At 42.5% G+C, this 26,861-nt stretch overlaps 2 protein-coding genes across 2 annotated transcripts; one reads left to right on the forward strand and one right to left on the reverse strand.

Annotated features, from left to right (window-relative positions):
* The first annotated feature begins 10,190 nt into the window (after positions 1-10,190).
* LOC123393267 (olfactory receptor 18-like) lies at positions 10,191-11,177 on the forward strand. Its single transcript, XM_045084738.1, has one exon. The coding sequence runs from the start codon at positions 10,248-10,250 to the stop codon at positions 11,175-11,177; it is 930 nt and encodes a 309-aa protein (XP_044940673.1). The 5' UTR covers positions 10,191-10,247.
* A 3,950-nt stretch (positions 11,178-15,127) lies between these two features.
* Positions 15,128-19,067, reverse strand: LOC123393282 (olfactory receptor 7D4-like). The gene is made up of 2 exons (XM_045084757.1): positions 19,049-19,067; positions 15,128-16,062 (listed from the first exon to the last, which is right to left on the reverse strand). Exon 2 carries the CDS (start codon positions 16,058-16,060, stop codon positions 15,128-15,130), a length of 933 nt encoding a protein of 310 aa, XP_044940692.1. The 5' UTR covers positions 16,061-16,062; positions 19,049-19,067.
* Between the last annotated feature and the right edge of the window lie 7,794 nt (positions 19,068-26,861).

Here is a 26,861-nt window from a genome sequence, read left to right on the forward strand (position 1 = left end):
ATGCAAGCTGGTGCAACCACTCTGGAAAACAGTGTGGAGGTTACAGAAAACACTGAAAATAGCACTACCCTATGACCCAGTGATTGCACTCTTGGGTATATATCCTAAAGATACAAATGTGGTGCTCCGAAGGGGCACGTGCACCTGAATGTTTATAGCAGCAATGTCCACAATAGCCAAACTATGGAAAAAAACCTATATGTCCATCAACAGATGAATGGATAAAGAAGAAGTGGTATATATACAGAATGGAATAGTATGCAGCCATCAAAAATATTAAATCTTGCCATTTGCAACGACGTGGATGGAACTAGAGGGTATTAGGCTTAGCAAAATAAGTCAATAGGAGGAAGACAACTATCATATGATCTCCCTGATATGAGGAAGTGGAGATGCAATGTGGGGGGTTTGGGGGGTAGGAAAAGAAAATATGAAAGAAGGTGGGATTGGGAGGGAGATAAACCATAAAAGACTCAATCTCAGCAAACAGACTGAGGGTGGCTGGGGGGAGGAGGGATGGGAGAGGGTTGTGGGAATATGGACATTGGGGAGGGTATGTGCTCTGATGAGTGCTGTGAAATGGGTAAACCTGGCGATTCACAGACCTGTACCCCTAGGGATAAAAATACATTGTATGTTTATTAAAAAAATAAATAAATTTAATTTAAAAAATTGCTGGAGATTTCCATGAAGATGAAAATTTAAAAAGAGAAAAAGAGAAAGGGAGGCAAATCTTACTGCATGAACTGAGACACATTTTAGGATTTCCACCCTCTCTTTTTCTTTCTTTCTTTTTTTTTTCTTAGAAGGGAGAGGTGGTGGGGACCACACTTGATCCCTCAAGCCTGAGATCATAACCTGAGCCAAAATCAAGAGTTGGACACTTAACCAATGGAGTCACCCAGGCACCCTAATTTCCACGCATTCTTGAATGAATTTCCCTGGACTTGATAGGCTTCTACCTCTCTGATATATAATAAAGTCAAGTCATTAAACCTTTCTTAGGATTGGATTTCACCAATAAACCCACCATTTCAGTAACAATGCAAATTCTGCTTTACAAACCATGACTGAGTATTTATTGGGTGCAAACTTCTTTTAGAGGCCACACATATCTTGATATGGATAATGTTCTCCCCATTTCTAGATGGAGGATAACAGCACAGAGAGGTTGGGATGTTGACATATTCTCCATGTTTGGTCTGATTCCCATCCCAGGGCTCTGTGCACTCCACCAGTGTAGAATGCTTGCTTTCTTTTCAAACATGCTTTAGTTCCAGATGAGCAAACAGAAACAGGACCAAGAATTCCTTATCTTGGGATTCTGTGAGTTCATCTGTGAATTAGGGAATTGGGATAAGTGGTTTACAGGGGCCTTTGCTACATGAATATTATAGATCATAAGATTTTCTATGAATAGTAATGCATTTTGCAGCCTATTTTGGAAATATGTGATATAAAAATATTATTCATTATCCAAGATAGGCACTGGTTCATTTTTTTATATAGATAATTTTAACCTATTTACCATCACAGTGAGATGTCCAGTACATCAAATTCCATAATAACCTTTTAACCTGACCTTTTTGATACATATATCCCTATATTTCTTTTGCTTTTCTATTTTTTAATTTTTTTTAAATTTTAGTTTAGTTTATTCTCTTTTTTTTTTTAAATTTTCTAATAATCATATAGAGTTAAACTTCAAGGTAATCCCCTTTCCCCAGTCAATGCTACCCCTATAGGTAAACCAATTTTTAATCCCCCTTTATCTTAGGAAAGTTGAGTCCTTTAACAAAGATATCAAGATACATCCAGGAAGAATCAAAATAACCTTTCTCACACACACTGAAAATTTATAACCACTCTCCCATCTTTTTCTTCTGCTAGTGTTTCTGTGTATTTGTGTTTGTCCTGATAGTATATAAATCTTATACTTGGGGTTCTTTTTGATGAGGTTCTTTTTGTTTTGTTTTGTTTTGCTTCTATATATATATATTTTTCTCTTGTCATATACTTTTATCAGTCTTTTTGTTTGTCTGTTTTTGTTTGTATAATTCCTAAATCTTACCTTGGGGCCCATTTGGGCTGAGCCTTCTCTTTTATCTTCCCTTTTTTTTTAACTCTCTCTCTCTCTCTTTTTCTTTTTCTTTTCTTTTTTCTCTCATTTGGGTTGGGAATCCTGATTAATCAGAAGCGTTCCAGGGTGCACCTTGACTGCAACATGGTCAATACATCCAGCTACATCCGTTCAGCCATCTCTCACCAAAATGACTAGGAGAAGGAATGCCCAACAGAAGAAAAATACAGAGGATGGGACTTCTGAAACAGACCTAATGGCTATCAACATAGACAATATGTCGGAAAGGGAATTCAGGCTAACAATTATCCTGGCAATAGCTATGTTGGAGAAAGCCATGGATGACCAAGCAGAATTGATTAGGGCAGAACTGAAAGCCACCAGGGATGATGTTCACAATGTTAGGGCAGAACTGAAAGCCACGAGGCATGATGTTCACAATGTTCTTAATGAGTTCCAATCTAATCTAAATTCTCTCAAAGCTGGGGTAACTGAGACAGAAGATAGAATTAGTGATCTGGAGGACAAACAGATAGAGAGAAAGGATCAGGAGGAAGCCTGGGACAGGCTTAGAAGCCAGGAAAACAGAATTAGGGAAATAAATGATGCCATGAAATGTTCCAACATCAGAATTATTGGATTCCTGAAGGGGAGGAGAAAGAAAGAAGTCTAGAAGATATAGTGGAACAAATTTTCCATGAAAATTTTCCCTATCTCACTAATGGAACCAGTGTACATGGACTACAGGCAGAACGTTTTCCCCCCAAGATTATAGATTCTCAAAAGCCCTCCACACACCCAATAGTAAGAATGAAGAATTATAATTGTAGGCATGCCCTCCTGAAGACAGCTAGGACAAAGAAGCTCCTTACATACAGAGGAAAGCCCATCAGAATAACATCACACCTGTCCACAGAGACCTGGCAAGCCAGAAAGGGCTGGCAAGATATATTCAGGGCACTAAATGGAAAGAACATGCAGCCAAGAATATTTTACCCAGCAAGACTGACATTCAAAATGGATGGAGAGACAAAGAGTTTCCAAGACCGGCAAGGCTTAAAAGACTATGCAACCACCAATCCAACACTGCAGGAAATATTAAGGGGGGCTCTATAAAAGAGAAAAAATCCTAAAAATATCATCCTAAACATATAGATAAGGAAGATGTGGTGCATATACACTATGGAGTATTATGCCTCCATCAGAAAGGACGAATACCCAACTTTTGTAGCAACATGGACGGGACTGAAAGAGATTATGCTGAGTGAAATAAGTCAAGCAGAGAGAGTCAATTATCATATGGTTTCACTTATTTGTGGAGCATAACAAATAGCATGGAGGACAAGGGGAGATGGAGAGGAGAAGGGAGTTGGGGGAAATTAGAAAGGGAGGTGAACCATGAGAGACTATGGACTCTGAAAAACAATCTGAGGGTTTTGAAGGGGTGGGGGGTGGGAGGTTGGGGAAGTCAGGTGGTGGGTATTAAGGAGGGCACATATTGCATGGAGCTCTGGGTGTGGTGCAAAAACAATGAATACTGTTACACTGAAAAGAAGAAAAAATAAAACATATTTAAAAAAAAGAATTCTAAAACATCTCAACACTCACACCTCCTTCTCCACTCCTCTATACTCCTGTCATTTGGTCAGTTGGGCTCTCTAAAATTTCCTTTGCCATTGATGTACACATACATAAGCACAATTTCTTACCCTCACAATTTAATTGGATAAATACTGAAGTTTTCTTCACATCAGTTAATGAGAAACCAAACTCTGAGCTTGTCTTCCAGCCAAGCCTTGAGATCATCCACATTTTGAAAGTAGAGATCTCTGAGGACCCCTGAAGTATTTAAGCAAGTGATCAAGTCACCAGATAAGTATGTAAAAATAAACAATTGTCTAATATAATGACATACATCACTAAACAGAAAAATTAAAACCTGAGATGTGTCTCAAGCAGCAAAAAACTTACATCTCCAATGTATAAATTCCAAACGCCAAACCAGGACTATAGAAAGAAAAATAGAAAGTTCTCCTTAGAGACATACATTTTAACTGAGACAAGAGAAATTCAACAAGATTTTTTAAAAAGATTTTATTTATTTATTTGACAAACAGAGGTCACAAGTAGGCAGAGAGGCTGGCAGAGAGAGAGGAGGAAGCAGGCCCCCCACTGAGCAGAGAGCCCAATGTGGGGCTCGATCCCAGGACCCTGGGATCATGATCTGAGTTGAAGGCGGAGGCTTAGCCCGCTGAGCCACTCAGGCACCTTCAATAAGATTCTTAGTATAGAGGAGCTAATTCTCTCTAAATTACTTGATTAAGTCAGTGGCTGTACAGATATAAAAGTCATATATTGCTCTCTGTAGTTGAAAAAAAAGTGTCTGAATTTTACAATGAGATAAGTAACTTGAAAGTCAGAAATGAGGAATAGAAGTCAGCTTCCTCCTGAGAAGAAGAGGGGGTCTAGATACTACCTGCCACCCAGTGCATTCACTTCTCTCCATCAATTAATAATAGCAAGTCCTTAGAGATTGGGAGAACATGGACCAATCTTGCTAATTATGTGCCAAGTGCTTTGAGCCCTCAACTGTAAACAATCAGCCTGTGCTTTCTGGTCTTTTAGTTTTCAGTCCCAGGTCAGTGGGCTCCATACATGTGTCTCCTCCTTCAAGAACTGTCTGCTTGAGGACACCCATACTGGCATCTGTCTTCCTGCCACTCCTGGAAACAAAGCCTCTGTCCTCACCCAGCTCCAGGCAGTGGAGAGGCAGCCAGCTCTGCAATCCTCCATCCTCCTCCAGCAGAGACACAGTACAGACCAGTGAGTAGGAAGTACAGTGGAGTGACTGAATGCAGGAGGGACAGGGAGAGCATTGTTTCCTCCTCATCAGATCACTGGGACAGTTGGGATAGCCAGACAGGAGGGGACCAAATTGCAGAGATTCAATGCAAAGCCCTATGAAAACCTAGTGTTGTTGGTTCTGGCAGGGACCCTAGCACTCTTATTTAGATTTCCATTTTTGTCCCATGCTAGTTCTATTTCTCCTGGGAATTTTCCCATCAGAACATGAAATAGGTCCTTTTTAACTGTTCTGTGAGTCCTCCACATGATCATGAAGATGATGATGATGGTGAGGATGGAAATGATGTCAGTATACACAATGTTACAAATCTTTAGCTTGGAACTCTAAGTGCAAGACACTGAGATGAAATTTCTACGTAGTTTGCAAACTTTTATCTGCATTACCACCCCCAGAAAGACAGCATCAGCATTATCATCATTTCAGAGTTAAGAATAGGAGCATAGGGGTGCCTGGGTGGCTCAGTGGGTTAAAGCCTCTGCCTTCAGCTCAGGTCATGATCCCAGGGTCCTGGGATTGAGTCCGCATCAGGCTCTCTACTCCGCGGGGAGCCTGCTTCCCCCTCTCTCTCTCTGCCTGCCTCTCTGCCTACTTGTGATCTCTGTCTGTCAAATAAATGAATAAAATCTTTAAAAAAAAAAAAGAATAGGAACATAATATATTTTTCACTTCCTGATTTTATTTATTTATTTTTGCCTTCAACTCACCTTTTAATAATTTTTTATTTAAATTCCAATTAGGAGAAGAAAGGAAAAAAAAGGGTGGTGGGAATCAGAGAGGAGATGAACTATGAGGTACTGGACTCCAGGAACAACCTGAGAGTTTTAGAGGGGAGAGGGATGGAGGTATGGAATAGACAGGTGGTGGGTATTAAGGAGTGCATGTATTGCATGGAGCACTGGGTGTTATACGCAAACGAATCATGGAACATTACATCAAGACTACTGATACACTGCAAGGTGACTTACATAATAAAAATAAATTGCAATTGGTTAACATACATTGTATTGTCAGTTTCAGTTGTACAATATGTTCATTCAACATTTCTATTCATCACCCAGTGCTCATCAGGACAAGTCCCTCCTTAATCTCTTCACCTATTTCACTCATCCTCCCACCAACCTCCCCTCTGGTAACCATCACTTTGTTTTCTATAGTTAAGAGTCTGTTTCTAGGTTTCCCTCTCTCTCTCTCCCCCTCCCACCCTTTGCTAGTTTGTTTTGTTTCTTAAATTCCACATATGAGTGAAATCATATGGTAGTAGCTAGTCTCTTGCTGACTGACTTCTTTTGCTTAGTATAATACTCTCTAGCTCCATTGCAAATCTCATTCCTTTGAAGGCTGGCTAGTATGCTATTGTATACATAAAGCACATCTTCCTTATGCATTCATCAGTCGATGGACTCTTGGGCTGTTTCCCAAAAACACTGTTGTTGAAAACGCTTCAGTGAACATCAGGGTGCATGTATTCCTTTGAATCAGTATTTTTTTTAAAAAATATTTTATTTATTTATTTGACAGAGAGAGAGAGAGAGAGAAGAGAGAGAGAAAGTAAGAGAGGGAACACAAGCCAGGGGAGTGGGAGAGAGAGAAGCAGGCTTCCTGCTAAATGGGAAGCCTAAGGCAGGGCTTAATATCAGGGCTCAGAGATCATGACCTAAGCAGAAGGCAGAAGCCTAACAATTGAGCCACTCAGGTGCCCCATGGATCAGTATTCTTTTGTCTTTTAAATACCCAGCAGTGCAGTTACTGCATCATAGGGTGGTTCTATTTTTAACTTTCTGAGGAACCTCCATACTCTTTTCCAGAGTGGCTGCACCAGTTTGCATTCCCACCAACAGAACATGAATGTTCCTTTTTCTCCACATCCTCACCAACTCTTGTTTCCTGTTTTGTTGATTTTAGCCACTCTGACAGGTGTGAAGTAATATCTTATTATAGTTTTGATTTGCATTTCCCTGACGATGAGCAATGTTGGCCATCTATATGTCTTCTTTGGAAAATTATCTATTCATGTCTTCTGTTCATGTTTTAATTGGATTATTTGTTTTTGGGGTGTTGAGTTTCATAAATTTTTTGCATATTTTGGATACTAACCCTTTATCAGATATGGCATTTGCAAATATCATCTCCCATTCCATAGTTTTATTTAGTATTGTTGATTGCTTCCTTTGCTACACAGAAGCTTTTTAAGTTTTTCCAGATCCTGGGGTAGACAGGGAATGAATTCAGGTTTGAATGCAGACAGTGAGACTGTTCACAGGCTACACAGACAGTATTCTCTCCTGCCTATCCAATTCTCACCTCTCTTTCCTGTTACTCCAGGCAAAGACCTCCCCTCGCTGAACTCTTAATGTTTGGCTTTCATGCAAGAAGACACCAGAGAGCCGTTAGTGTCGCCTGCTGCATCAACTGTAGAAAAGATGGCTGAGATGAAGGTAGAGATCATGAAGAGTCAGCTCATGACAATTCAGGGCAGCTCTCTTTCTTGCCTCCACTCTCAGATTTTGCTTCATATTCCACATTCTCCCTCATTCCTATAATTTAAGCCCCCTTGATCTTTAAGGAGATAAAATGTCAGGGTGTTAGATTCCATTCTTTGCCAGGAAATAAAAAAATAGTTTCAGGATTATCATAGTAATTTTGGAAAAGACCTCTGGACTTCTGCTTAAACTCTCTGAAGTGCAGGGAAAGAGAACAAACAAGTCAGTTCATGCACCTCACAGACCCAGCATGTGATTTTGAATCTTATCTGCTCTACTTTCATCTATATGACACTTGGCGAGTTCTTCATGTCTTTGAGCCAGTTTCTACAACTGTACTGAGCAAGAATTAAGATGAGCACTGAACATGTGACTAAATATGGTATATGCATATAGTAAGGATAAGGTAAATTTTATGTATTGTTGTGGTTGTTATTGTCATTATCAAGGCTAAGCACCGTCTATCCAACTAAAATATCCTGTGATCAGAAGTTTCAGTTTCCCCTAGATCTTGAAAGAACTCTTTTTTTTTTTTTTTTTTGTCCTTATTCAGGTAGATACTGAGTGTTTGGAGGGAAGCAACTGAATCACAGTCGTTTCTGATTTCCCAGAGCTTATACTTTGCTTGGCACAGTGTAGGCTCCTAGAGCACCAGTGATCTCTGTTCAATATTAAATGGACCCTTCTTTGGTTCTCAGAAACAGGGCATACATAGAGAGTGTGGGTTCCATGCATTGGGTGGTTTGCTTCCTTCCAATGATGTTTCATAGATCTAGGTGGAAAGTAAAACAGTGTTGCTCTGTATCTATGTCACAGATTTTCTAAGATACCTATCATTTTCCCCTTAATAGACTCTTCATTTCAAAATTACTGGAGATTTCCATAAAGATGAAAATTAAAAGAGAGAAAAAGAGAAAGGGAGGCAATTCATACTGCACCTGAGACACATTTTAGCATTTCCACCATTTCTTTTTCTTCTTTCTTTCTTTCTTTCTTTCTTTCTTTCTTTCTTTCTTTCTTTTTCATTTCTTAAAGAGGGAGAAGCAGTGGGGGCCAGACTTGATCCCTCAAACCTGTGATCATAACCTGAGCCAAAATCAAGAGTTGGACACTTAACCAACTGAGTCACCGAGGCACCTCAATTTCCATGCATTCTTGAATGAATTTCCTAGGACATGATAGGATTCTATCTCTCTGATATATAATAAAAGTCATTAAACATTTCTTAGGATTGGGTTTCACCAATAAACCCATATTCCAGTAACAATGCGATTTCTGATTTACAAACCATGACTGAGTATTTATTGGGAACAAACTTCTTTTAGAGGCCGCATGTATTGTGATATGAATGATGTTCTCCCCATTTCTAGATGAGGATAACAGCACAGAGAGTTTGGGATGCTGACTTATATCCCATGTTTAGTCTGATTCCCATCCCAGGGCTCTTTGCACTTCACCAGTGTAGAATGCTTGCTTTCTTTTCAAACGTGCTATAGTTCTAGATGAGCAAACAGAAACAGGACCAAGAATTCCTTATCTTGGGATTCTGTGAGTTCATCTGTGAATTAGGGAATTGGGATAAGTGGTTTACAGGGGCCTTTGCTACATGAATATTATAGGTCATAAGATTTTCAATGAATAGTAATGCATTTTGCAGCCTATTTTGGAAATCTGTGGTATAAAAATATTACTCCTTATCCAAGGTAGGTATTCTCCTGTGGATTTATCATGGAAGGACCATTAGAACACAGACTTTGGGGATCTTTCTGATTCTATACTTTGATAATAAAAGCATGAAGTTGATTTTGTCCGTACTTTCTATTATGAAAACAAATGTAGATAATTAAGAGTAAAATTGTGCATATATTAATTTTTTTTACAATGTAATCATCTTTTATGCCTATATATTATAGAAATTCTAATTTATGTAATACAGAGGTGGGCACAAGAATTTTATTGGGAATATTCTAATAAGGGGCAGCTGGGTGGCTCAGTCAGTTAAGTTGTCCAACTCTTGATTTTGGCTCAGGTCATGATCTCAGACTCCTGAGATGGAGTCCCACATTGGGCTCTGTGCTCAATGTGAAGGCAGCTTAAGTTTCTCTCTCTCCCTCTACCTCCTCCTGCTTGTACTCTTGTTCTCCGTGTGTCTCTCTGAATAAATATTTTTTAAAAGCAAATATTGTAATAAAAAATTAAGAGATAATAAAGTTCATCTTTCAGGTAATACTATGCCACTTTTGAAGTGCTTGAAATAGATGTATATACTTCAGTGACACTTAAAACACATTCTTGTGGTAAGTGAGAACTCAGGAAACAATATGTGTATTATTATGGTATTAAATTAGTTTTTCCAGAAAGTGTTTATGGATACATAAATCTATACTAATATTATGGAAACATTCAAAGGAAAATATGTCTACCATATTCATGACAGTGTTTGTCTTTGGGCAGCTGAAATGCAGGGGAATGGGATCATGCAGGGAAAGCAAGAAAACTCAATTTTTACTGGCAACAGATATGAGTTCTGAAGCCAAGTATAACTAAGTATTTCTATGTTTGTACATTTGTATGTTTCTCTAACATTCTTTAGTTCAATGTCTTCATAGTGGGTATATATAGAAACAGGTAAATAGCTCAGTCACCAGTAAGGAAAGTGTTCTAAGAAGAGTTTACAATTAAGAAACATTGCTGAAGGTACTGGGATGTACGATGGGAAGTGTGAATTGCTTGAATCAAAATAGGTGCATTTAGCTGGGTGTCTCTACACTTGTTTTGTGTATTCAATACTCTCTTCTCTTTTGAGAAGTGTCCCACCTGCATGGAACCATGGAATCTAACAGCTGTCTCAGAGTTCCTTCTCCTGGGCCTCTCAGATGATCCAGAACTGGAGCCCATTCTCTTTGGGCTCTTCCTGTCCTTGTATCTGGTCACCTTGCTTGGGAACCTGCTCATCATCCTGACTGTCAGCTCTGACTCCCACCTCCACACGCCCATGTACTTCTTCCTCTCCAACCTGTCCTTGGCTGATATTGGTTTCAGCACCACAACAATCCCCAAGATGCTGGTGAACATTCAAACGCACAGCAAGTCTATCACCTATGCAGGCTGCCTAACTCAGGTGTCCTTTTTTTTCCTGTTTGGGTGTTTGGACAACCTGCTCCTGGCTGTGATGGCCTATGACCGATTTGTGGCCATCTGTCACCCCCTGAACTATTCAGTCATCATGAACCCATGCTTCTGTCGCTTGTTGGTCCTAATGTCATTTTTTGGCAGCCTTTTGGAATCTCAGATTCATTGTTTGATGGTGTCCCAACTCACCTTCTGCACAAATGTGGAAATTCATCATTTCTTTTGTGATGCACCACAACTCTTCCACCTTGCCTGCTCTGATACCTCCATCCACACCATACTAATGTATTTTATTGGTGCCATCTTTGGTGGTGTTCCCCTCTCAGGGATCCTTTGTTCTTATGCACGAATTATTTCCTCCATTCTGAGAATTCCATCCACAGGTAGGAAGTACAAAGCCTTTTCTACCTGTAGCTCCCACCTGTTGGTTGTTTGCTTGTTTTATGGAACAGCCATTGGAGTGTACCTCAGTTCATCCATCTCCTCCTCCCTCAGGAAGGGTGCAGTCACCTCGGTGATGTACACTGTGGTCACCCCTATGCTGAACCCCTTCATCTACAACCTGAGGAACAAGGACATCAAGAGGGCACTGTGGGGGATGTTCAGCAGAACAGTCTAATATCAGCATTTGTCTTAATCTTTCTGGATTTATAGAACTGGAACATGCAGGGAATCAACAACATCAAGAAATTCTGAATCTGCAGCCACATGGTATATATACTCATATGGATCTCTGCTTTTTGCTTATACAGCTATTCCTGTTAGCATAGCTCTAATGGAAATGGGGGATTATTTTGGACTCTCCACTTAAATCATAGTCGTTGCAGGATTATGTGTATAATATGTACTTCTATCACTTTTTTATGCATTGCCCAGGACTCTTGGTCATGTGCAGTCTTGTTTCTATCATTGCAAAATAATCATAACTCTCCCTCTCTTGTTTTTTTTTCCTCCTTTTAAAAAGATATTTTACCTATTCATTTGAGAGAAACAGCCCAAGAAGATGGAGAGGCAGAGGGAGACGCAGGCTCCTTGTTGAGGTGATTGCCCTTCATGGGGCTTGATCGTGACCTGAGCCAAAGGCAGAGTAAATATCTGAAACACCCAGGTGCCCCATCTTGTTATTTTCCTATGATTCTGCCCCCCCACCCAGTGCCATTTGTTAGGAGGATCTAAATTCTACCTTAAAGTCCAAAACATCTAATATATCTCTGTGCCTTAATGATCTTGATCAGATTTATTTAAAAGTATGCTTCACCCCCACCATGGAGTCCAACATGGGGCTTGGACCCACAACCCTGAGATCAAGACCCAAGCTGAGATAAAGAATCAGATGCTCAACTGACTAAGCCTCCCAGAGTCCCATCTTGATCAGATTTCTTGGTGAATAGGATAACTACTGAATTTCCTTCTGAAGCTGAAATGACACACTATTAAATTTGAGTTTGAATAAGTAGCTATCAAGTTTCCTGGAACTTACCTAGGAAAACTGGGGTGTACCATTCCCAAGGAATAGATGGGAGAGAAACTATCAGAACAGAGGTGATCTTAATTTTCATGATGATTATCCTTCCTATTCAATCTAATTTCTCCCCAGTTATATTATATAACTAGACACAAAGGGACAAATACTGTGTGCTTCCACTTATATAAGAGGCATATAGTAGTCAAATTCACAGAGACAGAGAGTAGAATGGTGGGAGCCAGGAGCTACAGGAGGGAGAAAGGGCATTAGTGTTTAATGGGACAGTTTCAGTTTGGGAAGGTAGAAAAGTTCTAGAGATGGATGGTAGTGATGGTTGTGAATGTACTTACTACTACTGATCTATACAGCTCTGAAAAATAATCCAAGGGTTTTGAAGGGGTGGGGCTGGGAGGTTGGGGGAACCAGGTGGTAGGTATTAGAGAGGGCATGGATTGCATGGAGTACTGGGTGTGGTGCAAAAACAATGAATACTGCTATACTGAAAAGAAATTTTAAAAAATGGTTAAGGTGGTAAATTTTATGTAATTTTTTCACAATTAAAAGCAACAAAAGGGGCGCCTGGGTGGCTCAGTGGGTTAAAACATCTGCCTTCAGCTCGGGTCATGATCCCAGGTCCTGGGATCCAGCCCAACATTGGACTCTCTGCTCAGATGGGAACCTGCTTCCCTTCCTCTCTCTGCCTGTTTCTCTGTCTACTTGTAATCTCTGTCTGTCAAATAAATAAATTGATAAAATCTTAACATCAGCAACAACAACAACCAACAAAGATCTCTTGTCAGAAATAAGGGACATGTTACTTCAAATGTTGGGTGTTTCTCAACCCTCGGCAATCAACCCCTGTAGGGATCTGCCTCAGTAAGGTCATGCCTCCTTCCTCGGGCAACCCACATCTGGTAAGTGTTTGATTTGGGAGTGTAAACATTTTTATCCTTTACCCTAATTCCAGCCAACTCTAAGACATCATCTTAACTCCAGAGCTCCCTGATAGTTTTTAGAGGTCTTTGATGGACTTCAGTTTGGCTTGACTTTTTCCACTGTTCTTTCTTGTTGCAACAAATTTGCCAGACCACAAGATTGCCCTCCCCTCTCACAGCAACCACAAGTTCAGGGGTCTCTAGGTCCACTCTCACATCAGACCAGTTAAATATAAATTTGGGAAGTTTTTCACATTCAATGATTTGCTAGAATGATTCAAACTGAGAGCACTGCCTCAGATTTGATGATGAACTCGAAGAACTCATAGAACTTAAGAATCAGTCAAGCAGAGAGAGTCAATTATCATATGGTTTCACTTATTTGTGGAGCATAACAAATAGCATGGAGGTCAAGGGGTGTTGGAGAGGAGAAGGGAGTTGGGGTAAATTGGAAGGGGAGGTGAATCATGAGAGACTATGGACTCTGAAAAACAATCTGAGGGGTTTGAAGTGGCAGGGGGGTGGGAGGTTGGGGTACCAGGTGGTGGGTATTATAGAGGGCACAGATTGCATGGAGCACTGGGTGTGGTGAAAAAGTAATGAATACTGTTTTTCTGAAAATAAATAAATTAATTTAAAAAAAAGAATCAGTATACTATGATTGCAGTTTTATTATAGCAAAAAGATACAAATTAGGTTCAGCCAAAGGAAGATACACATAATACAAGGTCTAGAACATCCCATATGTGAAGCCTTTTGTTGTCTTCTTTCCTTGGAGTTCAGACCCGTTACCTTTTCCTGGGATGATATCTGTGACAATACTCAAAGACTGTTACCAACCAGGTAGTTCATCTGAGTTCCAGCGTCCAAAATTTTTAGTGAGGCTTTGCTAATAGATATGATTAGTTGAATTATGGCCTATATGGTTGAACTCAATTTTCAGCCTCCCTCCTAAGGCTGGCTGATATCTCTTTCCCCAAAGCTCCAGCCTTTTCATCACATGACTGGTATCTATGGCATGGCCAACCCCCATCCTCAGCCATTTCATTAGCATAAACTATGAGTTGTGGTCTATGAGGCCCTCCACAAATAGTCAATCACCCCAGATCACTAAGAAATTTAAAGTGTTTAAAAGTCACCTCTGGGAGCTGGGACAAAGCCATAATTCTCTTTAGATGTGGCCAAGTTCCTTACTACACATTTGCCCTTGCCCAGTTATTGATTCCAGGAGCACTGCCTGGTAAACATCCTGTGTGCTAATCGTTGTCTAATTGTCTGCTTCACAAGGAACTCTGTGTGGGACACCTTGTTACTAATAACATTTATTTGAGAAAATTTTAAAACAGTTACAAGGTAGTTGAAATGGCCCATAATATTCTTTGAATTACAATATTCAATGTAATATTCAATGTATTTCAATATTCAATTCAATGTAATTCAATATTCTTTGAATTACAAACCCAACACTAAGCTCAGGAATGGGAAAATTCAAGGAAAGGAGAAGAGCAATGGGAGCATTCATCCATCCAGTATCTCCATGGGGACAGCAGGGAGGCACCCACTGAAAAGCCGAAGGACTCTGGAAACCCAAACTCAGAATTGTTTGGAAATGCACTCAATAAGCATATGGAGAAAAGTTCAACCTTGCTAATAACCAAATAAATAATTTATCCATCAGTGTATATAGTCTGTTGGGACTTATAATGTGATTAGAGAAACTGAGATCCTGGATTTATGCTTTATGAGGGCAAAGATTTTTGTCCTTTTTTTCCCACTTCACTCCTGTGTTCCAGATACCTACTGCAGCCTGGCACAACAAAGGTGCTTAGTAAGGAACTAGCAATAGTTATTGATAAAATTCACTACTTCATAATTCTCATGCAACTATTCTGAATTGGTACTTAAAGTGGCTGCTGGATTGGAAATCCAAGCTGAGGTGTAGTAAGAGGAAAGTAAAAGGAGGGGATGTGGAGAGTGGGAGTGAGGATAACAGAGTAGTCAACATAAGAGCTTAAGGTACATCAGAAAAAGTACTGGCAAAGCAATTCTGATCAAAGTAGCTTATGAAGGTTGGGTGAGAAGTAAAACTCAATGTCATCAAGAGGCAGGATTTCATTAGCCAAGGGCTGCTCTTCCTGTCAGTTCAAAAACCCAGGACGAGCATTCACATCACTGAATGTAGATTGTTCTCCCCAAAACTGTTTGTAGAGCCCTCTTGAGGTCCCTGTTCCGTAGGCTGTAGATGAAGGGGTTCAGCATTGGGGTGACCACAGTGTACATCACCGAGGCAATCATGCCCCTCGAGGAAGATGCATCAGAACTGAGATACACACCAAGGCCTGCCCCATAGAATAAAGAAACCACAGTCAGGTGAGATGCACAGGTAGAAAATGCCTTGTACCTCCCATTATTTGATGGGATTCTCAGGATTGAAGAGGTGATTCTGGTATAGGAGAAAAGGATTCCAGAGAAGGGAATGATGCCAAGAAGGATAGTTACTATATATAGCAGGATATGATTGACCAATGTGTCTGAGCAGGCAAGTCTGAGAGCCTTAGCAAGTTCACAGTAAAAGTGTGGAATTGCCCAGTTGGTGCAGAAGGAAAGCCGTAGTATCAACAGACTCTGGGTCAGGGAGTATGACAAGCTGATGAACCAGGACATGAGAACCAGGAGGCCACAGAGCTGTGGGTTCATGATGACTGGGTAGTGCAAGGGATGGCAGATGGCCACAAACCGGTCATAGGCCATCACAGTGAGGAGAAAAGTGTCCATACCTCCAAAAACCATAAAGAAATACATCTGGGTGATGCAGCCTGCATAGGTGATGGATTTGCTCCGTGTTTGGATGTTCATCAGCATCTTAGGGACTGTGGTGGAGATAAAACTTATGTCAGCAAAGGACAAGTTGGAGAGGAAGAAGTACATGGGGGTGTGGAGGTGGGAGTCACAGCTGATGGCCAGGATGATGAGCAGGTTCCCAAGCATGGTGACCAGGTACATGGATAAGAACAGACCAAAGAGAAGGGGTTGAGGCACTGAGTCTTGGGAAAATCCCAGGAGTAAGAATTCTGAAGCACTTGTTTGATTTCTTGCTTCCATGTTGCCAACTCATCAGCTAGATGATATAAGCATGGAGTGACCATGAAATAGGCACTAGATAGACACCAAAAGCTCTCTACTATTTTTATTTCTTGAAGGGAAGCATGGTGCATAATAGCCTTAACATTACAAAGTTTAGGAATCCTACATTCTGTTATTCATTCCATGCAACATTTAATAATGTTGATCAACCCCTGTCCATTGGCCTCTGGGACACTCATTTATCCTATATATCTAGAATCATCAAATCTAAAAAGTTAAGAACCATGTTAGACCTTAGCGATAAAATGGTCCAAACACACTCTAAAACAAACATTGAACATGAAGTCCGGTGAACCTCAGTAACTTAATCTGGATTATCCAACTTGTCTGGAACCCTAAAAAGGGTCAGATACGTAGGTCTCAGAGGTGAGAAAATTTGAGAGTCTCTAAAATATCTGGATAGACTATTTCAGGATGAGTAGAATGTAGGTTCATTCTTCAATAATAAGGAAAGGAAGAAAAAGAGAATGTTTTTACCAAATAATAAACCACATAAACAAATTCTTAACGCTTAGTGTACCAGGACCCATCAACATCCTGCAGGGAGGGACAGAGCCAGATGCTTCCTGGACATTATTATTGCTTGACAAAATATCTTTCATCTGTTAACTTAAATATTGGTGAAAATGTCTAATGAAAACATAGGTATCAAGGTTTCAACCACTTCAGTACCATAAGATAAAATAACACTAAGGTCACAAACAGAATTTTGAGTCACATCCTAAGTGGTGCTCATCACTCAGTGTGTGGCTCCATCAGTGAAGCATCTGCCTTTGGCTCAGTTCATGATCCCAGAAGCCTAGAACCAAGTCCTGCATCGGCTCCTTGCTCAGCGGGAAACCTACTTCTCCATCTCCCTCTGCCTACAATTCCCCCTGCTTGTGCTCTCACTCTTCCTGTCAAACAAAGAAACAAAGTCTTAAAAAAGTTTTCCACAAGGAAAATTTTTCTTTGTAACTGTGTAGTGGCAGATGTTAACTGGAATTATTTTGCTAATTCATCAAATAATACATATGCTATATTTTATATATTTATATATATTATAATTTTATTTAATTATTTGACAGAGATACTGAGAGAGAGAGAGAGATTGAGCACAGGCAGGGGGAGCTCCAGAGAAAGAGGAAAGTAGGCCCCCACCAAGCAGGAAGCCTGATGTGGGGCTCAATCCCAGGACCCTTGGGATCATGACCTGAGCTGAAGGCAGACTCCCGACCAAGGGAGCCGCTCAGACACCCCTATATGTGCAATATAATGAATCATTATGTTGTACACCTGAAGCTAATATAATGTTACATGCCAATTTTATCTCAAAAAAGAAAACTCGCAAAAATCCCAAAACAGATAGTGTCTCTGAATGATAAAAATGATCACATCAGAGGCAGATTGATTAACTATGAATGAACATCTTTGTTCTGACCCTTGGTGGGGTGAGCAGTTTGCAATCATCTCTGCTGAGTTCTGGTGAGAGGATCATGACTCATCTTTATTTTTTATTTTTTTTAATTTATTTTAAATTTATTTTCAGCATAACAGTATTCATTATTTTTGCCCCACACCCAGTGCTCCATGTAATCCTTGCCCTCTCTAATACCCACCACCTGGTTCCCCCAAAGATTACCTTGACCTCTAGTAAGTGTGGCTTACTTTCTTGCCTTCAGATCTGTTTTGTTGAGCAGTATATCAGAGAGTGCACAGGAAATGCCCACACTTCTGGTTATTCCCTAGAGTATGTTGTGTGCATTAACATCATCAACTGGATTAGAATCAAGGAAAACAATTTTATTTCCTATAGGGGCTGGATTGTGTTTCAAATGGGTCATGAAATGAGGAATAGTGTGCATCTTAAGAAGAGTTTCCCACACATCAGAAACATTTTATCTTAGGGCCAGAGGTTAGAAATTAAGGGTGGAGGATACAACCACTTGTCATTTGTACTTTCCCCTTTATTCATGTACCAAATACATGTTTGTTTTCTGTTTCTAGTGTCCAGAGCAACAAGGGCTACTTTGGGATAGACTCAGTGTTTGTTGTTGGGGATAAAACGATTAATTATGTGGTTTTGTCCTGAGGAACTCCACCTCCCAGGGACATTAATGGATGCAGAAACCTAACATTGTAATACAGTGAATTAAATGCTAAGATAAAGGCAGTCTGCAAAGTGAAGTACAGAAAGGAGCCCCAAATTTAGCCTGAAGTGATGGAGTCAGGGGGGTATTCCTGGAGGAAGAGATCCCTGGGCAAGGAGTTGTCTATGTTGATGATTGAGTCTGGGCTTATCTGGCACAGAAGGTAGCAAGGGAAAAGGTCCATATGCAAAAAGCAGCATGGGACAGAGTGCTCTTAGCAATCTGCTGAAGCACAAGGTGGGACATGGGAACAGTGAAAATGAGGTTGGAGATGAACAGGGACCACATCTCTGGGAACCTTGAAAAAAATAATGGATAAAAGGTAGGGGCCATGTAGTACCTGTGACATGTAACATGATCCATATCACAATTTTCTCTGGTGCCTGGAGTTAAAGATAGATTTAAGGCAGGCAAAACTAGGGTCAAAGGAAATAGGGTTGGGAATCATCACATCTTTAATGTTGAAGGGACAAAGCTACTTGTTTTAGGAAGAGGAACAAAGGCCAGAAGAGGTGAATAAGTTAGTTCAATGTCTTGTTAATGATTCCATGTCCCTACTTAAGAATGAGACCCGATACCCAAGTGCAATCACATGAACTATGAGATAGTGACTTGCAAGTTTCAGTATCTCCCAGGATGTTCCAAGAGCAAAAGGGTAGAATGTCAAGGGGGGACTGGATGTTGGATCTTCCTGTGTGCTTCTCTGTCCCCCCTTATCCACCCTGCATCTTTATATACCATAACCTTGGATACCAGGGAACACGGACTCTTCACTCTTGAAAATCTCTATAAGAAACACAGATAAGGATGAAGAAAGAAGAAGGACAGGTCCTTTTGAAGAAACAGGAGGTGTTCCCCAACAAATGAAGGTGGTAAAGAAGGATTCAGAAAGGATATGTCTAGGCTGAGTGAAGGTGGAGACTCTGGGGTTTTGGAACCAGGTAGGAGAAAACAAATCGATACCTCATGGTAAAAGTCTATTAGTACCTGAGGCATCCATTGGTACACCTCCCACTGGTAGCAGTGTCACTGCACAGTGTGGTTCTGGAAAGTCCTATGGTATCCAAGAGTGGGTGCTCTGTCTCTTCCTCCTCATCCTTATAATCTCCATCAATCACCCATCCAAATAACATGCAACCAATGTAAAAACTCACTCACAACCGCAACTTTGAACAAGGAGTGTACCCATTCACCCTCCGAAGCAACTGGCCACTAGAGCTCCTTCTGCACAGATATCACATGATGTCCCTGCTATATGCTTAACAGTAGTCAATGTTTTTTCTCTCCAAACACATCTTTTCCCTATTTCCCACAACACTTACTAGGCTATGCATGCTTGGCAAAGTAAGCTCACCACAGGGGCCAACTCTCCTGGATCTTGTTCTCTCATGGAGTGTGGGTAGTGAAGAAAGATTTGTTTCCCAAAAGAGAAGAAATACAGAGCAGGCATGTAATACGGGGCCTGACTTATTTCTCCTAGAGAAGGCTTGTGTGTCTTGAAAGTGGTACATGGGCCTTAGTGACTATAAGTCAGTGTGTTACAGGTTTTGTGGTCCTGGGGACTGAATCCCCTCTGAAGCTTGTTAGACAAATTGATCAATGGATTTTCCATTCTCTGATTAGTTTGACTCCTCAAAGGCAGAGACCCCACAGGAGAAAGGGTCTCTGACCTGCCAATTCCTATGCCCTGGGAGAGTAACAGTGGGGCCAGCTGTGACTCCTCTCTCCTGGGTCCTTTTTCTCTTGGAAGAATCTCTTCAGGCTTTCTTAGATCTCCTCTTGGGGATAAATGACTTGTAGTATTCATGTTAAGCAGATGGTTGAGTGGTGAAGGGTCCCAGGAGTCACTAGGTAATGGTTCTCAAACTTTAGCCTGCACCAAGATGAGCTTGAGTACTTGTTTAAAAAGATTTCTGGGTTTCATCTCCAAGTTTCTGTCTCAGTAGGTCTGGGTTTGGGTCTGATAATTTGGACTTTTCACAAGTTCTAAATTTGGTGGTCTCTAGGACAATCTTCTGGGAACGGTTCCCTAAAGCAATGTTTCAAAAGGTAAGCTTTATCAAAAGTATCATCTGGATCTAGTGTTAATGTATAGCTTCCCACCTTACTCCAGACTTACCCAGTCAGTATCTCCAGGAAAAGAGGCTGAGAATTTACTATGAAAAAAAATTACAACAATTTTACTTTATTTTATTTTTGTTTATATTTTTATTGTGGATATATATTATATATCTAATATATATATTATTGTGGATATACATACATGTCCACAATAATATATATGACAAAATTTACCATCTTATGCATTTTTAAATGTACAATTCTGTAGCATTAAGAACATTCACAATATTATACAATCATCACACCACACACCATTCCCAGAAATTTATCATCATCCCAAATAGAAGCTCTGTCTCCATTAAACAACAATTCCTCTTCCTCCTCCCCCCAGCACCCCAACCCTTGGAAACCTCTGTTCAATTTTCTGTCTCTGTGACTTTGTTTATTCTAGGTACCGCATGTAAGTGGAATCATTCAGCACTTATCTTTTTGTGTCTGGCTTATCTCATTTAGCATAATGTTTTTGAGATTCAACCATGTTGCAACATATATCAGAATTTCAGTCCCTTTAAGGCTGAATAATATTTCATTGTATGTATATATACCATTCCTTTTATCCATTCATCTGTTTTCATCTTTTAGCTATTGTTCATACCATAATGCTAATGCCAGTATGAACACTGGCAAGAATCGATTTGAGTTTCTGCCTTCAGTTTTCAAGGGTGTGTATCTGGACTTGGAACTGATGGATCTTGAGAATCTATATTTAAAAGCCAAATAATCAGACATTTGAGGAAACACTGTCCTGAGACACTGAACAATAAATCCTGGAAAGTCCCAATGACCTCTGCACTTTGGTAATCCTTAGGAAAAATACTGAAGAGGCAAAGAGTCAGGGTGTCAGGTAAGTGGATCTGAAAGATTTTGGTAGGGTCTTTGAATCTAGATGTGTCACTAATTAATTAATTAGTCAAATCTTTACTAAACGACTTGGGTCTGGTACTATGTGAGATCTCCGAGTTAAAATGTAAATGAGCCATGGTAGTAAGAAAGGGTCACTGACTAATGAATGCCTTGAGAGAGGGTCAGGTGAGTTTTTCAAAGAACAATTTGGGTCAAAGTAGCATATTCTCTAAAAGTTGTTAGATAGGTTAGGTCGGAGGAACAATAAAATGGCCGCCAGACTGCCATCTTCCCCCTACCCAGGACTTTCCTGCCAGAAAGACATCTGTCAAGGACATGTCACCTTAAGTAAATGGAAACTTATGCGAGAAACAGAAACCAGCCACTTTGGACTTTCCAACCCCCAACCTCTAATCTTACCAAATATGGTTAGAAGCCCCCACCTGGCCTTCGCCCAATAAAAGCTCACGCAACCCCTTCCCAGGCACAACTTCCCCAAGTCTCCTCTCCTGAGTCTTGGAAACTTGCCTGAGGGTGCCTTTAATAAACCTTGCCTGGTGTTGTGTTTATCTTGCCTGTAAAACCTTACATTTGGTGCCCAAACATGGGAGGAAATCGAGCCTCCACCTTGGTGAGGAGGCTCTCTCCTCTTCCTACTCAGACCTGGACCTGCCTCTCCCACCGCCACTTCCAAAGCTGTGCTGAGTTTCCCATGATTGCACGTCTCTCCAGAATGCTCTGTCCTAATCACGGCCATGTCAGGGCGGACCCCGCCGGTCACCAGGTGACCTCTGAGACTCCGGGAATTAGGAGATGTGCTAATTTTGTGGCAGTTGACACTGTCTCTCCGCAACCCAGTGTTGGATGAAGGGACGCCTTCCTCCAACCCTCAGATTGCCCGGCAAGGAATCATGGGGACCTCCCAATCCAAATCTGTCCCCAAAACACCCCTAGGGTGTCTACTGACTAACCTGAAGACCCTGGAACTGGACCAGGACCTGCGAAGGCGATGTCTCATACATTACTGTACTGTCGCATGGCCAGAGTACCAATTAGACAATCAATTCCAATGGCCTCTGGAAGGCACTTTCGATTACCAAATTCTTACAGACCTAGATAACCTCAGCAGACACAAACCAGATGGGCCAAGGTCTCTTATGTTCAGGCTTTCTGAACTGGTGCCCTCGTCTACCCCTACCCCTCCCCACTCCTATCCCAACTCCTGAAAAAACTCACCCCTTCCCATCCTGGTATTGCCCCCACCAACTCTCCCCTCACATCTCCTTTTTGGCCAACCCCGATAACTATATAAAGGAATTCCAAAATCTGGCCCAGGCCTATGACCTCATTTGGCATGACCTACATGTAGTCCAAACCACCACCCTCACCACAGAGGAGAGGGAGTGCATTCAGGCTGCTGCCTGAGAACATGTTGATCAGGTCCATTTCACTGATGCCACCCTGCTCATTGGCACTCAGGTGGTCTCAGCTGTAGAACCTGGACTATCAGACTGGCCAAGATGGCCACCGGCGGTGTGACAGCATGGTCCAGTGACTCATTGGCGACATGCAGGCAGCCTCCAACAAGGCGGTCAATTATGATAAAATTAGGGAAATCATTCAGGAACCCAATGAAAACCCAGCCCTATTTCTAAACAGACTTACTGAGGCGCTGACTCAATACACTTGCCTAGACCTGGCCTCCCTGGCAGGAGTGACTATTTTAGCTACCCACTTTATTTCTCAGTCAGCTGCTGACATTTGGAAAAAATTAAAGAAAGGAGAGGAGGGCCCTCAAACTCCCTTTTCTGATCTGGTGAAAATGGCATTTAAAGTCTTTAACTCCTGAGAGGAGGCAGCGGAACTTAAGCACCAAGCCAGACTCCCAACAGAAGGTCCAACTACAGACCCAAGCCCTGGTAGCAGCCCTGAGGCCAGCAGGTTGTGGGGGACAACAGAGGGGAAACTATATCCCTCCGGGGACCTGCTTCAAATGCGGTGCCAAAGGACACTGGGCCCGTCAATGCTCCAATCCCAAAGTGCCTAAGGCTTGCCATGCCCTCAATGACGCATGATGAGCCCCTGGAAATCGGGTTGCCCCAGTCTCGGGGGATCCCTGGCACCTCCATGTGGTGGTGACCCTGAGATGGTAAGTCCCACTTTTCAACTTCTTGGATTGGAGGATGATCGATGGAGCCCGAACTCAGACACCCCTCTCACCCATGCTGAGCCCAGGGTCACACTCCAGGTAGTGGGAAAGTCCATCTTCTTTCTGTTGGACACGGGGGTTATCTATTCCATCCTGCCTTCCTACTCGGGTCCTACTTGTCCCTCCCCAGTCACAGTTATGGGAATTGATGGTACTTCCTCCACTCCAAAAGCCATCCCCCCTTTATGCCGCCTGGAGGGGTTCCCCTTCTCATACTCCTTCCTTATCATCCCTTCCTGCCCCGTCCCTCTATTAGGCAGGGACATTCTCCATAAACTTCAAACCATCATTCGTCTTTCCCTCTCCCTCAACTTCTACTCACCTCCTCCTCCCTCTACTCCCCACTGAATCACCCTCTATCCCGGACTGTCTCCCCTCCATAGACCCACAGGTAGGGATATTTCCAGACCTGTGGTAGCAACCCACCACACCCCAGTCAAGATACAACTCAAGGACGAGTCTACATTTCCATCCCGCCCACAGTTCCCTATTTTAGTGACTCATCACCGAGGACTTAAGCCTATCATTGATCTCCTTCTGCAGCAGGGTCTCCTAATCTCCATTAACTCTCCACTTAACACTCCTTCCTTCCCATTAAAAAACTCTCAGGAGCCTATCACCTGGTACAAGCCCTAAGCCTCCTCAAAAAGTCAGTAGTCCCACTCCATCCAGTGGTTCCTAACCCCTATACTCTCCTTTCCAATGTCCCCCCATGAACTACCCAATTCTCAGTCCTGGATCTCAAAGATGCATTCTTTACTATATCCCTCCATCCAGACTCCTATTTTCTCTTTGCCTTCATCTGGGAGGACCCCAAAACACATATTTCTGGACAATTGACCTGGACATCCCTGCCCCAGGGCTTCCAAGATAGCCCCCATATCTTTGGTCAGGCCCTGGCCACAGACCTCCAACAGTGTACTCTCATGGCCAGCACTCTCCTCCACTATGTAGATGCTCTCCTCCTCTGCAGCCCCCCCCCTTCCTCTCAGGAGGATACCGGCACTCCGCTCAATTTCCTGGGCACCAAGGGATACCAAGTGATGCCTTCCAAGGCCCAACTCTGTACCCCCTCAGTCACCTACTTGGGAATATTACTAAATCCCACTTCTAAATTCCTCACAGGAGATCATATTTGCCTCCTACAAGACCTACAACCTCCTCAGAACTCAAAAGACATATTGTTATTCCTAGGACTTCTTTTTAGAAGTCTTTTTTAGACACTGGATTTTAGACACTGGATTCCCAATTTTGCCATTCTGGCCTGGCCCTTATACCAGGCTGCCAAAGACACACCACAGGGACCTCTAACCAACCCAGGCTCCGTCAGACATCTGTTCTACCAGCTCAGGAGCCACCTCATTTCGGGACTGGGTCTGGCCTTGCCTAACCCTTCAAAACCTTTTCACCTTTTCACTGATGAATGGTCTGGGCTGGCCACCAGCTTCCTGGCCCAACCGACTTGTCCCACCTACCAGGTGGTGGCCTATCTCTCCAAGCAACTAGATATCACCACCCAGGGATGGCAGCCCTGCCTCATGGCCTTAGCGGCAGCCACTTCTCTTACAAAGGAGGCCCTCAATCTTACCTTAGGACAGCCCCTCACAGTATACTCCCTCCATCGACTGGGAGACTTAGTCAGTCACAAGTCCTTGGCACAACTCACTCCTTCCCATCTTCAGCTCTACCACCTGCTGTTCATAGAAAACCCCCAGGCCACACTCTCTGTCTCCCCTCACCTAAATCACACCACCCTCTTGCCAACACCCTCATCTACTGCCACTCCTTCCCACTCCTGCTCTCAACTCCTGGATGAACTTACTCCCTCCCATCCAGGACTTTCAGATCAGCTGCTGCCTGACCCCAATCGCACTCTGTTCATGGATGGGAGCTCCCTTATAGTGCCGAATGGACAGCGACATGCTACCTATGTGGTAGTCATCCTAGATGTGGTCATAAAGGCGGCCTCTCTTCCCATCAGGACTACTTCTCAAAAGGCAGAACTGGTGGCTCTCACCAGGGCCCTTCATTATTCTAAGGGCCAATGGGTCACCATCTATACTGACTCCAAATATGTTTTCCTTATTACTCACACCCACTCTGTCCTTTGGCGAGAAAGGGGATTCCTCATGACCAAGGGAACCCCCAAAATCAACGAGCCTCTCATTGCCGAACTTCTTGAGGCCCTCAATCACCCTACTGAAGTGGTTATTGTCCACTGCCATGGCCATCAGACCTCCAAAGACCCCATCTCTTTAGGGAAAACAAGGCCGACTCTATTGCCCAAGAAATGGCCTAAACTCCTCACTACCCCCCCCCCCTCCTATTCCTCAACACTCCCCACAGTCCCTCCTACACTGATGAGGAGATTCGGGTCCTTGAGACATTACGTGGCAGGTAAGGCGACAGGGGAAGGTATTATGTCCATGACAAGATTGCCCTCCCAAATGGCCTAATCCACACCCTCATTACTGACATCCACCAGTCTCTCCACATCAGTCCAAAGGCCCTATACCAATTTCTCCAACCTCTCTTTCACCACTCCCTCCCCCAAAAGACCATTAAGGATGTACACCATACCTGCAGAACCTGTTCTGTGGTCAAAGCCCAGGGCAGCCTCTGCAGACCGGAACCCACCCCTCAGCCTCTTGGGCATCAGCTAGATGAGGACTGGCAACTTGACTTCACTCATATGCCTCAACACAAAACCTTCAGATACCTACCAACTCTCCTGGACACCTTCACAGGCTGGATAGAGACTTTCCCCACTTCTAGGAAACAGCAGATGTGGTTTCCATGATTCTCATTGAGCACATCATCCCAAGGTTTGGACTCCCTCGAACCCTACAATCAGATAACAGACCAGCCTTCATCTCCAGAATCACACAACAAGTCTCTGAGAGCCTCAACATTACCTGATACTTCATACTCCCTATCACTCCCAGTCCTCAGTTAAGGTCGAGAAGGCCAAAGATCTTCTCAAGGAGCAACTCACTAAACTCACTCTCGAAACTTGCCTCTCTTGGCCAAACCTTCTCACACTAGCACTCACCTGACTCAGGGCCTCTCCTCCAAGACCATCAAGACTCAGCCCCTTTGTATATGTGCTGCCAAAGCAAGCACAGGACTCAGCCCCTTTGAACACTTGGATGGCAGGCCCTTCCTGCTCAATCACAACCTCCCTGCCTCTCCTCCACCCCTCCTATCTTATCTGCCCTATCTGACTCTCCTACTAGCCCTTTTATGGGCTCTTGCAGACGCGACCATCCTCTGCTCTAACAGCTGGGGTGGAGACTTCCCCCGGCCCTAAATCCCAGGGACCAGGTTCTCCTACAAATATTTCACCCAAAGTCCTTACAACCCAGGTGGACCCACCCCCATACAAAGGTTATTCTTACAACTCCCACCACAGCAAAACTTCTGGGGCACAACCCGTGGGTACACATCTTCAGCCTAA

Source organism: Mustela putorius, unplaced genomic scaffold, assembly GCF_011764305.1.
Source record: "Mustela putorius furo isolate JIRA1106 unplaced genomic scaffold, ASM1176430v1.1 tig00000095_pilon_pilon_pilon, whole genome shotgun sequence".
NCBI classification, from domain to species: Eukaryota; Metazoa; Chordata; class Mammalia; order Carnivora; family Mustelidae; genus Mustela; species Mustela putorius.

Bases quoted from the DNA above. Each gene is read 5' to 3' on its own strand.
- LOC123393282 (XM_045084757.1), bottom strand. From the start codon at position 16,060: ATGGAAGCAAGAAATCAAACAAGTGCTTCAGAATTCTTACTCCTGGGA.
- LOC123393267 (XM_045084738.1), top strand. From the start codon at position 10,248: ATGGAACCATGGAATCTAACAGCTGTCTCAGAGTTCCTTCTCCTGGGC.